The sequence below is a fragment of the Macaca mulatta genome, chromosome 4, assembly GCF_049350105.2.
Source record: "Macaca mulatta isolate MMU2019108-1 chromosome 4, T2T-MMU8v2.0, whole genome shotgun sequence".
Taxonomy (NCBI): domain Eukaryota; kingdom Metazoa; phylum Chordata; class Mammalia; order Primates; family Cercopithecidae; genus Macaca; species Macaca mulatta.
The window spans coordinates 49644298-49660757 of NC_133409.1; the positions used below are offsets into that span (position 1 = coordinate 49644298).

Genomic DNA, 16460 nt, shown 5'->3' on the forward strand with positions numbered 1-16460 from the left:
CTTCTATTTTTTTCTTCCCATTTTATTTATTTATTTTTTCGAGATGGAGTCTCACTCACTTTGTCACCCAGGCTAGAGTGCAGTGGCGCGATCTCGGCTCACTGCAACCTCCGCCTCTTGGGTTCAAGCGATTCTCATGTCTCAGCCTCCTGCATAGTGGAAATTACAGGTACATGCCACCACGCCTGGCTAATTTTTGTATTTTTAGTAGAGATGGTGTTTCACCATATTGTCCAGGTCTTGAACTCCTGACCTTAAGTGATCACCCTGCCTTGGCCTCCCAAAGTGCTGAGATTACAGGCGTGAGCCACCGCGCCCGGGCTTCTTACCATGTTAATAACTAATTATTTTGTCTTAAAATACTTGAATTTATTGCAAAAAGGGTATTTTAAATGATTCAGTTCCCTCTTCCATGGTGTTTCTGTAGTGAATAGACTGGAAGCTGGGAAGAAAGTGACCTCCATAAACACAGTTATTTACATTAATTCTCTCTCTGAAGAGAGAATTAGTTCCAAGTGGAAAACCCATTGGACAGGCAGGTGCAAATAAAGCAGTGTAACCTGGCAAGTTTCAGTTTTAGAAATATGTGGGCTTTATCCAGTTTAGGAGCTTAGCTCATGGTACATTTCTCTCTCCCATCCTTTGGGATTTGGGAGCTCTTTTTGTTTTTGGTTGAGTGTTGGCGTCTGCAGTATCTTCCTTCCTCCTAGATCCTTCCTGTCTGCATGTAACTGCAGATATGCAGAAGTCTCCCTTATTCTCACCATCCTCCACCAAAGCAGACAGACTCGCAGACAGACAGATCTTGTGTCAGCCCAGTTTATTTTTTAGCTGACAAATTCTCTTCCTTTCCTACTCGTCTTCATTAAAGTGGAGAAAAATACACCTTTTACAAGATGAGTGCATTAAAGAAAAAATGTTACAGAAAGTATTACGTATTTATTACAAACTTAGAAAATATGGCTAACAAATAATAGAATATAAGAGTCAGAATCTTCTAATTTACAGATAGAGTGTTAACATTTTGGCTCTTGGCTTTCTGTCATACGTACACATATGTATAAATGAAGCACTGTGTATATTCTTTAATGACCTGCTTTATTACCCCTTAATACATGGTGAAAATCCTTCCATGTCTTTACATATTCATTATATGTACCTTAATATCATTTTTTTAACCTTTTGTTTTTTCTTTTTAGAAACAGGGTCTTGCTCTCTTGCCCCACTGGAGTACAGTGGCGCAACCATAGCTCACTCCAGCCTCAAACTCCTGGGTTCAAGCAATTGTCCCACCCTAGCCTCCAGAGTAGCTGAGACTACAGGTGTGGACCATCATGCCTGGCTTATTTATTTATTTATTTATTTATTTATGACAGGATGTCACTTGCCCAAGCTGGAGTGCAGTGGTGCGATCACGGTTCACTGTAGCCTCCACCTCCCCAGATTCAGGTGATCTTCCCACGTCAGCCACTTGAGTAGCTGGGACCATAGCGTGCGCTACCATGCCTGGCTACGTTTTGTATTATTTTGTAGAGATGAGGTTTTGCCATGTTGCCCAGGCTGGTGGCTCAAGCAATCCACCCACCTGGGCCTCCCAAAGTGCTGGGATTACATGCATGAGCCACCTTGCCCTGCCTGCTAGTATCCTTTTTAATGGTTGTCTTTATGCATGAAAATATACTTTTAAACAGTTCTCATGGATGGACACTGGGAAAGCCAGCCCCCTGTGAGAGTTTGAGCTCCTTAGTGTGAAGACGCTCTCCTGTCAGTTCTAACGTTGCATTTTCCTGGTATGAATCCTGAATATCTGACAGAGGTCTCAGTTAACTTAGAAAGTTTATTTTGCCAAGGTTGAGGGCGTGGACTTGTGACACAGCCTCAGGAGGTCCTGACAACGTGTTCCCAAGGTGGTCAGAGCACAGTGTGGTTTTATACATTTTGGGGAGACATGAGATATCAGTCAGCATATGTAAGATGAACATTGGCTTGGTCCGGAAAGGCGGGACAACTCAAAGTGAGGAGGGGGCTTCCAGGTCATAGGTTAATAAGAGACAAATGGTTGCATGCTTTTGAATATCTGATTAGCCTCTCCGAAGGAGGCAATCAGATATGCATTTATCTCAGTGAGCAGAGGGGTGACCGAATAGAATGCGAGGCAAGTTTGCCCTAAGCATTTCCCAGCTTGACTTTTCTCTTTAGCTTAGTGATTTTTGGGGCCCCAAGATTTATTTTCCTTTCACACTGGGCTTCCTTGATAAGTTCACCTGAGTATCCTGCTAATCTCTCACATTTTTTGGTGCAAAGAGGAATTTCTTTCCTTAATCAATTTCTTTCTGTGCTTAAAAGTTTTTTTCACACTTTTTATTTTTTAATGGAGAGACACCATCTTTTAAGTTACCAAAGTTTTAGAAGTTTTTGCACTTCCGTTTCCCCTTCATTACTCTTTTTTTTCTCCTGAGATGAGATCTGGCTCTGTCGCCCAGGCTGGAGTACAGTGGCATGATCTCGGCTCACTGCAACCTCTGTCTTCCAAGTTCAAGCGATTCTCCTGCCTCAGCCTCCTGAGTAGCTGGGATTGCAGGTGCTCGCCACTACGCCCAGGTAATTTTTGTATTTTTGGTAGAGACAGGGTTTTGCCATGTTGGCCAGGCTGGTCTTGAACTCCTGACCTCAGATGATCCACCCATCTCGGCCTCCCCAAGTGCTGGGACTACAGGCGTAAGCCACTGTGCCTGTCCTGTCCTTCATTACTCTTATAATAATTCAGTAGTCCAGTCCCAGCATGAGGGTGGGGGACTTGGAGTAATATTGGTCAAAGAATATAGTTTGACACGAGCAATAACTTCAAGAGATCTATGGTACAAGGTGATGATTATAGTTAATAACAATTTGGTGTATATTTGAAAATAGCATAGAGAGCAGATTTTAAGTGTTCTTATCACAAATAAATGGTAAATATGTGAGGCAAAAGCACTAATAAATAAAATTTTGCCTCTTAAGAGCCATAGAGTCTAATTGAGAATAGAATGGGAGGCAGGTTGTATAATAATGATCATGCCCACCCACCTCACCAAGTCCCAGCAGCAACCTTCTCTCTTCAGTTCAATACCCATTGTGTCCATCTCCCCCTTTCTTGTTTCATTACTCCTCTACTCTTTCAGGCTCTCTGATGTCTAGCACGGGCAATTCTAATAAGCCTCAAACTGGCTTACTTTCTTCCGGCCTCCCTCCCCACAAGTCCATTTTTCATGTTAATCTCACTAAAGCACCCTTCTGATCATGTCACGCTCTTGCTCAGGAAAAGCCAATGGCCCACACTGCCTGCTCATTTAACCCCTTGCTGTGGCCTTCAAAGTCCTCTTCAATTTAAATGCAGCCTGTTTGAAAATTCAGTGGCATCACAGCTCTGATCAAAAACCATCTAGCCAAAGGAACCTCTTCACAGTTGTGTCTGCATCATGTTGTTAGGACTTTGCTATAGCTGTTCTCTCTTCTACAAATGGCTTTCTAACAATTTTTACATGCCTCAAACATAGTAATTCAAGGCCTAGCTCAAATGCAACCTGTTTGTCAAATCTTTCCCTGATCCATTTCTCATCCCCATCAAGACATATTTTTCTATGAATTTATGAATGTATCTGTACCTGATATATTAGTTATAATTTTCTGTTGTCTTAGTCCCTTCCCCAACCACCCCAGGCTGCCAGACCACAGCTTCCTTGAAAGCAACATCTGGATCTCTTTTGGGACTGACACATATTAGATGCTCTGTAAATGTTATTATTTCTTTGTACAATGTTTTTCACAAAATGGTTGTACAACTAATTTTTATTAAATGACTAGAAAATATAAAACCTAAGACAACGAACATAACAAAGAGTTTGAAATAGTCCCAGTTCTTTTTTTTTTTTTTTTTTTTTGACACAAGGTCTTACTCAGTCACCTAGGCTGGAATGCAGTGGTGCATTCACGATTCCCTGCAGCCTCAAACTCCTGGGCTCCAGCAATCCTTCCACCTCAGCCTCCTGAATAAGTGGTACTACAGGCATGTACCAACACACCTGGATACTTTTTTGATTTTTTGTAGAGACGGAGTCTCCCTGTGTTACCCAGGCTGATCTTGAACTCCTGAGCTCAAGGGATCCTCCCTGGATGGCCTCCCAAAGGGCTGAGATTACAGGTGTGAGTCACTTGCCTGGCCCCCAGTTCTTATTATGTCCGTTGATTTGACTAGAAGTATTACAAAATGACATAAGACAATTTGAAAAACAGTTCATACAGCCTGCATTATAAAGTTGGTAAGGTAAGCTGCAGCTCTGTGTCTTTTTTTTTTTTTTTTTTTTGAGATGGAGTCTTGCTCTGCCACCCAGGCTGGAGTACAGTGGCTCCATCTCGGCTCACTGCAAGCTCCGCCTCCCAGGTTCACACCATTCTCCTGCCTCAGCCTCCCGAGTAGCTGGGACTACAGGCATGCACCACCACATCCATCTAATTTTTGTATTTTTAGTAGAGACAGGGTTTCACCATGTTAGCCGGGATGGTCTCGATCTCCTGACCTTGTGATCCGCCCGCCTCGGCCTACCAAAGTGCTGGGATTACAGGCATGAGCCCCTGCGCCCGGCACCTCTGTGTCCTTTTGAAGGTCAGTTAAAGTAAATGCAGCAATATTCTAGAGCTGTATAATTTGGTGCATTGTGTGCTGAGTTCCTGAACTGTAGATCGTCTGAATTGAGATGATGCTGTAATTGTAATATACACCCAGGATTTCAAAGGCTTAGTAAGAAATAAAGACTATAAAATGTATTTTCAAGATGTTTTAAAATATTGAATATATGTTGAAATGATAATGTTTTGGAGATATTGGGTTAAATAGCGCATATTACTAAGAATTCATTTTACCTGTTTTTTAATGCAGCTTTTAAATTTATGTATGTGATTGCATTATATTTTTATTAGACAATATTGTCTTAGGGAGAAGATTTAGTCTTATAATCAGCAGCAGATAACTAAAATCCTCCAGCCAATGGCTGAACATAGGACCTTTAGGGATCTAGCCTCCCAGACTCACTAGATTTTCATATTCTGTTTAATCAATGGTGGGGCATGTCTAGAAAATATTTTGACCAATCCTTGTTCATTGAATAACACTAAAGTCACCAGTAGGAGGATACTTCTAACATTCTAATTATGCCAATTATTAAGCCACAGTAAAAGCACATTTCTCACATTCATTAGATTATTTAACAAAGTCTCTGGTGTTGATGAAAATAAAGATAACTGACGCCTTTTCAGTGGCCCATTCTGGAGTTTAGCCTTTCTAATTAAATTATAGCTGAACTTCTCTGGAATGTTATACTGGGTTGGGACAAATGTGAGCCTCTAGTGTGGTTTGCACACTAGAATATGTGTGTCTTACTGTGACTGTGGCAAGCTTTTCTAGTGGTTAAGGCACTCAAGATAGCAACCTAGCTGTCTCCTTTCTTAGCTTTTCTTTCATAATTCTTCTTTTCCACTTTATAAAAGAAAGTCATACCTCTCACTCTCCCCAAACTTTACTGTGCTGCATTGCTGTGAGATATCAAACAAGAGGACAATTTAAGAATGCAAAACAAGGAACACTCCTTAAATTTTTTTTTAAATGACTGGTGCCTTGTTGTATCCAGGGCAAGGCTTTGTGTCCAGCTGCCTGCCATCCATCCATCCATCCATCCATCCATCCATCCATCCATCCATCCATCCATCCATTCCTCTATCTTAGAATGAGAATTCTGAAGTGAGATGTTATTTGGAAACACCTGTAACATGGTTTTTAAATCCAAAACCAAGTCAGACTCCTCTTGTCAGAAAATAAATCTGCTTTGGCTGATTAGTTTGACAGTGAGGACGACTTTTGCTAATTAGGTACCAGAGGAGGCATTTTCTATTAATTGAATGAGCTAAATTTGCAACTCCTTAACAACATGCTAGAAATTACATCTTTTTTGACGATTTAAATTTATGATAAATATCAATTGTCAACTTTAAAATGTGCACAGAAATTCTTTTAGAGGTTCATGAACAAGAGTGTTTGAAGCTTCTGACTTAAACTAGTTTAACACAAGCATATTACACTTTGTATGTTGAAAGCTTTTAAAGTATATTATAGACATTATATAGGAAGTTTTAAGAAGAGAAATAAAAGATGGAAAAAGACAATCCAGAAGAGAAATGGTAGAAAGAGACTGACCCATATGGTGCAAGGGGCCCAGACTGGTACAGTAGGCAGACTCTGTGGCTGAGAATTCCAAGATGGCGGCCTGTGTCACGACAGGTCCAGAGAAGGGTGTTGAAAAAGAATATTCAACGATGCATGACGGAGGGAGGTTTCAATGTTCGAAAAAGTAGAGCAGGCAGAAGGAGGTGGGTTCTGAAAATGAAGAGGAGAGAAAGAGGGGGAGAGTCTTTGCTCCAGTGATTCTCCAAATGATGGGGTGTAGTAAAGAAGGCTTGGCAGCTTTGTTTGAGGGGATGTTCATTGTGGCCCTTGAGGTTATCTAAAGTTTTGTAGATGTCTAATCCTGATGAGCTGGAGACACTTTCCTTTGACCCATGAGTTTTTCCAGGTTGCGTTGTTCTTTGTTGCCACCTGGGGACTCTCCTGTCTGGCAGAATGGAAAGACCAGTGCCTTAACGTATGTGGATTGTTGTTGTCTGGGTCTTGCCTTTCTCAAGGTGTCATATGGGCTCTGACACACAGAGGACTAAATTGAAGTAAGGAAGCAAGCCAAACTATATTGCTGGTCCTTTTGATTCACTGGAGTTGTTGGCTTCAGAATGTTATCATTGGCTTTTACAGTGCTCATTCACTGCCTGATGCTTTTCCATTTATTATTGAATTATCATATATATTAATATATATGTGTATCAGTCTGTTTTTATGCTGCTAATAAAGACATGGTGGAGACTAGGTAATTTATAAGGAAAAAGAGTAGTGGACTCACAGTTCCACGTGGCTGGGGAGGCCTCACAATTACGGCAGAAGATGAAGGAAGAGCAAAACGGTCTTTATCATGGCAGCAGGCAAGAGAGAATGAGAGGCAAAGGAAAGGGGAAACCCTTTGTAAAACCATCAGATCTCATGAGACTTATTCACTACCACAAGAACAGTATGAGGGAAACCACTCCCATGATTCAGTTACCTCCTACCAGGTTCCTCCCATAACACATGGGAATTATGGGAGCTACAATTCAATGAGATTTGAGTGAGGACACAGACAAACCATATCAATATGTATTCTCTCACAATATAGTTTTTATTTGACTGTGATGACCCAGTGTCATGATCTTAGAAGACACATGGCATACAGTGAAAGATTTCCTACATTAGCTTTATAGAAAATCATAGCATTCCTACATATGCATACGGGCAGATATTTAGATATTTAAAGTGTTGTTCTCTTTTTCTTCGGATATTTTATACATTTCTTTTTGTTTGAAAATTGCTGTTTTTTGGATATTGTTTTATTCTATGAATATATGAGGAAGATCCCTCATAACATGAGGAAAATAATAAAGTAATTAAAGTGAGAAAAATATTATTTGAATAATTAGCAGTCTTGCAAGGACATATTTTTGCTGCTATTTTGACAAGTAGAACTTGTCATGAGAAAGTCTGAAGGTCAAATCACTGGAATGGTTTTTACATTCAAAATGTTTTCCTCATTTTTTTCGAGGCTCATACATCTAGAATTATATGTTCATGAAATAATTGCTTTTTCTTGAGATTTCTGTAGACAGTTTGTAGAACATAATAGATGTTTATTTGATAATAATGAAGAGACAAATTTGATTTCATAGAAATTTTCTATCGTAAGGTTAGCCTTTTGTCAATCAATAAAAAAATAGTTTCTGTTGGCTTTTCATGACGGTGACTCATATCATTATGACTAATTCACTGTCTCCTAAATAATCCCTCCTTGCTCTATGACATTGGTAGCAATTTTAATGAAAATCTTCACTCCAGGAAAAAAATTCAAAGTGAAGTATTTGTATGTAAGGTTTACAGTCTCTACCCCCATAAATGGAGTCTGTTTTTCCACATTTGCAACACATATAATATGGTTGATAGAAAAGGTTTTTTTTTTTTTTTGGCAAAATATATTTCTAGAGGAAAGGTTTCAAACAGTAGCAGATGCCTGTAAATCTTAGAAACATTCTTTCAGTTTAAGTTTAGCAGCTCTAGAAAGCGAAAGTAGAAGAACATTATCTCCTATATTCCTATACATTGCTTAAAAAAACTTGTTTGTTGAAAAGAAAATAGGTTAAGAAGTAAATAAACTAAAATTAGAAGATGGAATTAATGGTTACATTTAATTCTGAAAATAATTATTTTGAGAGTAAATCAATCATTTGGCAATATGGTATGGATTAAATGTGAAAAAGCAATTTCTGAACCCCAGCTTCTTCAGGTTAGCATGCTGTTAAACTTGAACTCATTCAGAAAGTCTTCAGGAGGTCTCTAAGTTTGGGGGTTTCGTTTGGTAGTTTCTGTTTTCAAAGCCAGTCTTACACTAGGATGGCTATACATTTTTTTTTTTTTAAAGAAAATAACAAATGTTAGCAAGGATAGGAGAAATTGGAACTCTCATGCATTATAGTGAAAGTGTAAAACGATGCAGCCGCTATGGGAAATAGTTTGCTGGTTCTTCAAAAATCTAAACATAGAATTACCATATATTAACCTAGCAATTTCAACTCCTGCATCTATACCCAAATGAACTGAAATCAGGAACTCAGATACTTGTACACCAGTGTTCATTGTGGCATTGTTCAGAATAGCCAAAAAGTGGTCAACTAGTGCTCCTCTTTAGACGAACGGATAAAGAAACTGTAGTTTATACATACAATGCAACATTTTCCACCCTTAAAAAAGAATGAAGTTCTGATACAAGCTACAACATGGATGAAACCTTGAAAACATTATACTAAATGAAATAAGCCAGACCCAAAATGACAAATATTGTATGATTCCACTTACATGACATATCTTAAATAGGCAAATGCATAGAGATGGAAAGTAGATTAGCTATTACCAGGGGCTGGCGGGAGTGGGGACTTACTGCTTAATGACTGCAGAGTTTCTGTTCAGTGTGATGAAAAAGTTTTGGGAATAGATAGTGGTTATGGTTGTATAACATTGTAGTGTAACTAATGCCACTGAATTGTATGATTTAAAATGGCTGAAATCACAAATATTGTTATATATCTTTTACCACAATTAAAAAATCTATTAATGGGCCCAAAACGATTGAATTGTAAACTTTAATTGGGTGAATTATATGGTAGGTGAATTTAAATGGGTAAACTGCATGGTAGGTGAGTTGTATGGTAGGTATGTGGGTGAATTGTATGGTAGGTGAATTTTATACCTTCATAAAACAGTTTTTTAAAAAGAGGCAGTCTTGTGAGTAGGAGGAGAGCTAGGTAAGGAGACATGGATCCTGATTTGATTTATGGCACCATTCAACTGTGTGTCATGAGGGGTAAGCCCCTGACCTCTCTGGTCACAGGACGGGATCCCATCAGGCACCCTCTTCCATATTTCCTACTTCTATCCTCTGTGGCTCCGTGATAGTAAGGCGGATAGTTTTGGTGGGTTAGGTTGGTTCTCAGCTGGAACAAACATGATCCTCTGGCCAGGTGCAGTGGCTCACGCCTGTACTCCCAGCACTTTGAGAGGCTGAGGCAGGTGGATCATGAGGTCAGGAGTTCGCGACCAGCCTGGCCAAGATGGTGAAACCCTGTCCCTACTAAAAATACAAAAATTAGCCAGGCGTGGTAGCATGCACCTGTAATCCCAGCTACTCGGGAGGCTGAGGCAGGAGAATCGCATCAACCTGGGAGGCGGAGATTGCAGTGAGCTGAGATCACGCCATTGCACTCGATCCTGGGCAACAAGAGCGAAATTCCATCTTAAAAAAAAATTCCTCTGACCTCTGATGCTGAAAATGATGTAAATTCTAAATGCAGTCCAGATGTGGCTGTAGACATTCTAGAACCCCAAGGCTCCATAATTGCCTTCAGTTTTAGGCAGAGTGGATGGGTCACTGGGTCATGCCAGCAGAGCATGTGCTTGCTTAAGGAGGTTGATTTTTTTTCCAAATAATCTCTATTTTATTACAAGAACATTTTTAAAGCATATATTTTAACTCCATACCCTTCTTCTTTTTTTTATAGGCATAAACAGTTTTCAGGATTGAAAACTTCCTGAAATTTGGATTATCTTAGCCTTATTTTGACATCATTATATGCTATAGCCCTCTGTGTTTTCTTGTAGATACCACGATTATATTAAACATGTTCTTTTTTGTGAGGTATTGAATCTGAGGCTGAAATGAAGAGGTATTGATAAGGTTTGTTTTGTCTAGAATGCCCTTCCCATGTTTGCATGAACTATACTTCGTCTATTATTCAAGATATGTTTTAAAGCTTTCTTTTTTTCATTAAACCCTCTTTAACCTCCTCCTACATGGAAGTGCATTGAACACAGACTCCACAGTCAGTTAGACCTAGTTCTGTTTGTGGTCCAGCATTTGCTGGGTGGGTGATGCTGGACAATTCATTTACTTCTGCCTCAGCCTTCTTCTTTGACAAGTGGAGTTGTTTTCTTTTTCCTTCTCACTTCCACCATTTCCACCTCTCCTTGCCTTAGGGCGGAGAGGAGTTACTAGCAAAAAGACTGGCAGGCAGCATTGCCTGCTCTTTCCTGCTCACCATTGCTGATGATTGGCATTTGTATTTTAATACGATGTCCACACTCTGGAAAGGAATAATCTGTAAAGAAGACTGGGAAGTAGATGGTTTGCCTGTGTCATCACCACATTTTCCCTGTTCCCTGGGGTGGTGTACCTGCTCTTGTAATCTTCTTTAATTTCTGGAAGAACCTGGCTTCGGAAGGTATTGTGCTGTAGGTTTTCCCAGGAGTTTTGTTTGCTTTAGAGGTTCTTAACAACCATCATTGCCTTGGAGCCTTTGTCAACATTTTAGGCTTCCTTGTACTAAACAGATTTGCTTGTCGGGCCACACTTGTGCCTTTTCACTTATTCTCACCAGGGACTTCCTTCACTGGGCATCTGGCTGGGATTCTTGTTGCATTAGTGCACACTCAAGGGCCTCTGAAGAGTATCATGGAAGCATGTGCAGGCATTTTTTTTCCCCTCCAATTATTGGTTATCCAGGACAATGATACTACTTCAATTGTTCAGGCCAGTCTGGATATCAGGATCATTATCTGTATGGCAGGTCAGGTTATTATGAAGAAGCACCCAGGAGCTATGATGTATACATAGCAGGACTGAGAGAAGAGGAACAGCTGGCTAGAGCATGAAGAGCCAGCCTCTGGGATCGAGGAAATACCAGGAATAGCTCACTGTCTTGCGGGCTTCTTCTCTCAGAAGAAATGAGACTATAACGGCTTCACAGGTTTGATAGCCAGTGAGGTGGCACAGCATCTTGGGAAGACATGGTCCACTTGTGTTATTATTACCCATCAGATTCATTCCCCACGCAACTAGTCCATTGTAAACTAAAGCAAAGTATGTTGTTAAAAAAAATCAACTTGTATTTAGCTTTTTAGAGTGAAGTGAAAGTCTGTTTTAAATGTGGGTTTTAGCTTTAATAACTTCAATGTTTAAATGTGGCAAACTCACAAAAATATCATTTGAAATGTTAATTATCTAAACTTCTTGTACACTTAGGTAGTTTTGACAATTCTGAAAACTACATTTTTAATTTTAGCTTTTTTTAGGTCCTCTGAGGATGTCAGATTTTGAAAGAAACTCAGGGAGGTTAAACATTCTGTTTGAGAGCAGTCTGTCTCCTGTTGGCTTTGTTTCTTTGTCTACATATTTATAATATTTTATAGATTATTATATAATATTTATTATTTTCATTTGATATTTTAATACATATTGTTTGAATAAATGAATTAGTGTTTGGGTATGATTGGGTATGATGAAACAAGAGAGCATAATGGCATAACTAAGTGTGAGCAGCAGATTTATATTGGGGGTGATTCACATGTAGGGCCCACAAAAGGAAGAAACGAGAGTATGATCTGAAATACTTTTGTTGCTCCCAAAATAATCTTCTTTGCTAATGAGAAATTGGCTTTCTAGGGTGTGTTAAATTTTGTGTGTGTGAAAGAGGCCTTGATAAAATCAATCCAAGTTTAAAATCATCCAATAAGAGATTTCTTTCTTGGCTAAAGGTCTAGGTGCTTCTTTTTTAAATAGCTGCACTTTAGGGAACTCATGTTACGTTAGTGCCAGCCAACTGGACACTCTTAAATTGCTTCAAATGGTGTACTAGAGGATAATGCTTTCTCTCTAATAACAGTGGAGTTTTAGAGGTGATTTGTGTGCTTTCATAGGGGAAACAACTCCTAATTTCTCTGCCACATTTCCAGTTTAGGATTTAAATTGAGATATGTTGCTACATTCTGCTAAAACAATTTTCAATACGCATTTGAGCTGGTGAAGTGAAAACATTTTCAAACCAGTTTCCTTGAGGATTTATCAAGCAGTTTTGTTGATGCATCTTGCTTTACTTCTTTTACCTATCACAGAAATAAAATTCCAGGCTAGGCAGCAGTGAAGGCCTTTGGATCTGTGTGAGCATGTCAAAAGCATTTTAAGAAGAGCAAAATATTTAGAGGAAGAATTTGGAAAAGCAGCCTTAAGGGATTTAACACATTTTTCTTCTTCTAATTCAGTCTCGTGTTCATCCCTCTAATGGAGAAAGGTCATTAATGGATAAGATTTGCTAAGCCAGCAAAGGCTTTCAGAAACAAAATGGTTTTCAAAAATCCAAGCCTAAGGAAAACACTGGTTTGAATTTGGAAGCTTGAAAATACATTTGGAGAAGGTTTATGTGCAGTAGAAATTATACTCATTCGCTTAATATTATACATATCTATTTATAATCAAATTATATGTAAGTTTGTTGTATTCTTACACATTTTTGTTTTGGAGAAGTTAAAATAACGAATTGGCTTGATAATGAGGATTGAAATAATTTGAGACTGTGGAAGTTCCATGTAACTTTCTAGGCAGACAAAATGGCTGATCAGAATAGCATGATAGAAGTTTAGTTATCCCGTTACCCGTCTGCTATTTTTACGCCCCCCAGATCTAGGCCAAGATTGTTTACCTTAATTGTTGTGATGTGGAGGTTAGTAAGTGTGGCAAGTTTGTTACATTTAAATCTCACAATTGAAAAGCCACAGGCAAATTCTTGTTTTTTTACCGAATTCCTGTCTAGTAGAAAATAATAAGTATGTCTGTTTGTATGTGTGTGTGTCTGAAAAAAGGAAAATGCAAACTAGTCTTTGAAATATGTACACCCTTTCCCCCATTTTTAACTGTATCAAGAGAATGAATGCAGAAGTGTATTTATAAACTTTGAAGTATTTTTGAAACATTTGGATGTTAGAAAATGTATTGTTTACAGACGAATAATTTATTTGTTACTTGGACTTATATTCTGACGGTGACTTGACCCATAAAATAAAGACTATTGTTGAAACATTATCTTATTCATTTTTACAAACATAAGAATGGGAATCCATAAATTTGATTTCATTGTATATGTGATAAAATGGAAAGATTATTGTCATTTGATAAGGTAAAAGTGCTCATTTCTTTGTCCACTTTATATCTGGGGAGAAACCTGCATAGTATGAGATATTTTAATATGTTTTTGAAATAAGAAAGTTAAATGCTCTGGAAATAGGTTAAGAAAATGTAAAATGTAGTGAGATTTCTTATAATTTTTTCCTTTTTTATGGCCTCAAATTCTTAAGTTGTGTGAATGTTATCAAATTAAGATAATTTAATACTTATTTATGACCTTTCTATATTTTTTATTCATAGGATTAAATAAAACTGCATATAACCAGATTTATAAAAATACATCTTTTTAAGGTAGTGGGACAAATAATTGGATTTTCCAAATGCCCTAAACACTGATATTTAATATTAAATTCATTTTGATGAGGCTGGTATAGCGCCTTCTTCAGGTTGATGTGTGGTGGTAGCCTTGTATTCTGAGTATAATCTCTGTTGTGTCCCTCTTTGATATGAAGATGGCAAAGGGTCATTCAGTGTGTAAGCACTTTCTCTTGGCTAATAAATGGCTTATGTGGCCTTGATCGGATAATATAAAGCTTGAAATAGGGATTGTTGCTGTCTTTGCTGTCCTTTCTTGAAGGAAGGTCACCTCTGAGCACCATTAACATCAAGGAGTTTCTTAAACAGCAGTTTTGTTTTCTATACCACTTGCTCCCTTAGTGTCTTGGAGAAGGTCTCCAATTACCTTTATGGAGTTGTAAATGCGTTTTTTTTTTGTTTTTTTTTTTTTTTTTTTTTTTTCTGAAGCTGCTGCTATATTTATTCTGGGAATGACCTTTTAATTACAAACTCTCCTTCCACAAAGGGGTGAGGATCAAAGACCACAGACTGGGTGAAGTGGTAGATGAACGTCTAATGATCCTAGTAGAGGTTTGTGAGCAGGTCTGTATTTAATGTGGAATTGATGCTGGAGGGCCAAGCACACCTGGGCCTCCTCCATTATTATTTTGCTGTTCCGATGTGGGAGGCAGCCCAGCAGTATAAAAGGTGGCAGAGGAGGCAGGACACACATATGGATGGAGCCTCACCTTTCTGCACTGTTGTAGATACTCCTTGGACAGCTTTCTGAACAACTGATAGAGATTGTCAAAATGCTGTTTTGTAGGCTTTAAGACAACAATGACTCTTTTACTGGCTTTAACAGAAAATCGAGTGGTGATGGAAGAGAGTATGATCTGAAGAGGTCCAATGGATATTTATCTGCCTTGCTTACACTTTTACTATAATCATTATAACAAGCTGGACACCAGCTCTTCGTCAAGTGATTGTCATTTATATTCACTAACCTTTACAGTGCTCTTGCAAACTAGATATTATTTATCCCTATTGTACAGATGAGAACCGTGAGGCTAGGCAATGTTATAATGACCCAAGGTCACACAATAAATGGATTGGGACACTGTCTACTTGGTTCTAGAGAAAATCCTTTTCTCTTTTTGTTAGCCACACGGCCTTCTTATATGTAACCAAATCCTTCTACCCATCTTTAAAAAGTTCAGGGTGGTCAGTCTTTTAAAGTAACTTTTCATTTTTTATGGCTTATAAAATTAATTTGTAATCAAAACCAAAATTGATAATGGTTTTAAATTCTTCTGCTTTTTCTACCTGTAAAAGTTTGTATAGATCAAGATCATTAAAACCTCATGTCAATCTTACTACAGGAAAATGGGTTACAAGATTGACCATAAACCTTATGCTGTCATTCTAGAGGGTGTAGGACCAGTATGAAGAGAGAGGAAGTCACGAATTCCTGAGTTTTTATTGGATAACTTTAATTTTTGTTTTGAACATGAAGACATTTTGATTATGCTGAAATTTTACTTCAACAAAATGTAGCAGAAAGTGCTGTGGGTACTAGCTGGAAAGTAGGTCCCTGATTCGATCCCATAAACCTGGATTTGGTCTCTGATGGCAGGACTCCGGGGCTTAGGGTGAGACAGCCTGGTCCCTTGGGAAAGGTGCCCGAGCCTCCCTCTGTTGTAGGCAGTGTTGGGCTCCATAGGTGAACCGGGCAGTCATCACATTCTGCATCAGCTGCGCATCATTGTGCTCCAGGAGCTTGACTAATAGGACTATTTTAAACTCTTCGAGGATAGAGATAACCTTATTTGGTGCTTTACTAAAGGTACAGACTCTCATACTTTTTCCTTCTCTTTCTTTTTCCATTCCACAGATGAACACAATGATGTACAGAAGAAAACCTTTACCAAATGGATAAATGCTCGATTTTCAAAGGTAACTGACACTTTCAAAAACTTTGATGGTTCGGATGCGTCATTCTGATTGAAGGAGTTTGGTTGGAAGTGCAGTAAATTTTCCCCAGGAAATGTCACCTAGCAGAAGTCTTCTAAGTATGCAGATACATTTATTCTTCTTTTATTCTCTTCCAAAATATGTTTAAATGGAAATTCTCACATACATAGTTTATGGGACACTATTGACTTTTACCTGGCCTTCTCCAGATATTTAAGGCAACAATTAGCTGCTTTCGATTCTGCAAATCCTGGGTACATCTGGGAAAGGATATATCATTGGGAAAATTTTTGTGTTCCCTTGGTTAAGAGGATTATGATTTCATTTTGCCTGGTTAAAACCAAATGTTATCATTCAGGAAGTCTTTCTACCCTGTCAAAAATATTTATGGATTTTTATTCTTGTAGATGTGGCTAATAATATTTATCTGCCTTGTGGTTTTTTTTTTCTCGTGTACTTCCTTAATTCCATCCCCCCTCCCCTGCAAAGATCTGCTCTTAGCATTTCTGACTATTTAGAATATAATCAATGCTTTGAGCA

The 16460-nt window shown here is 38.5% G+C and overlaps 1 protein-coding gene and 1 pseudogene across 9 annotated transcripts in view; both read left to right on the forward strand.

The window, feature by feature from the left end:
* The window catches only part of UTRN (utrophin), a 576786-nt gene that overhangs the window by 98861 nt on the left and 461465 nt on the right, over window positions 1–16460 (forward strand). For all 9 annotated transcript variants that reach the window (XM_015137213.3, XM_077999492.1, XM_015137214.3 and 6 more), the window contains one exon: window positions 15841–15902. In XM_015137213.3, the coding sequence (XP_014992699.3) occupies window positions 15841–15902 (62 nt within the window). The remainder of the gene's footprint in view (window positions 1–15840; window positions 15903–16460) is intronic.
* Window positions 8397–11476, forward strand: LOC114677418 (rhomboid-related protein 4 pseudogene; annotated as a pseudogene).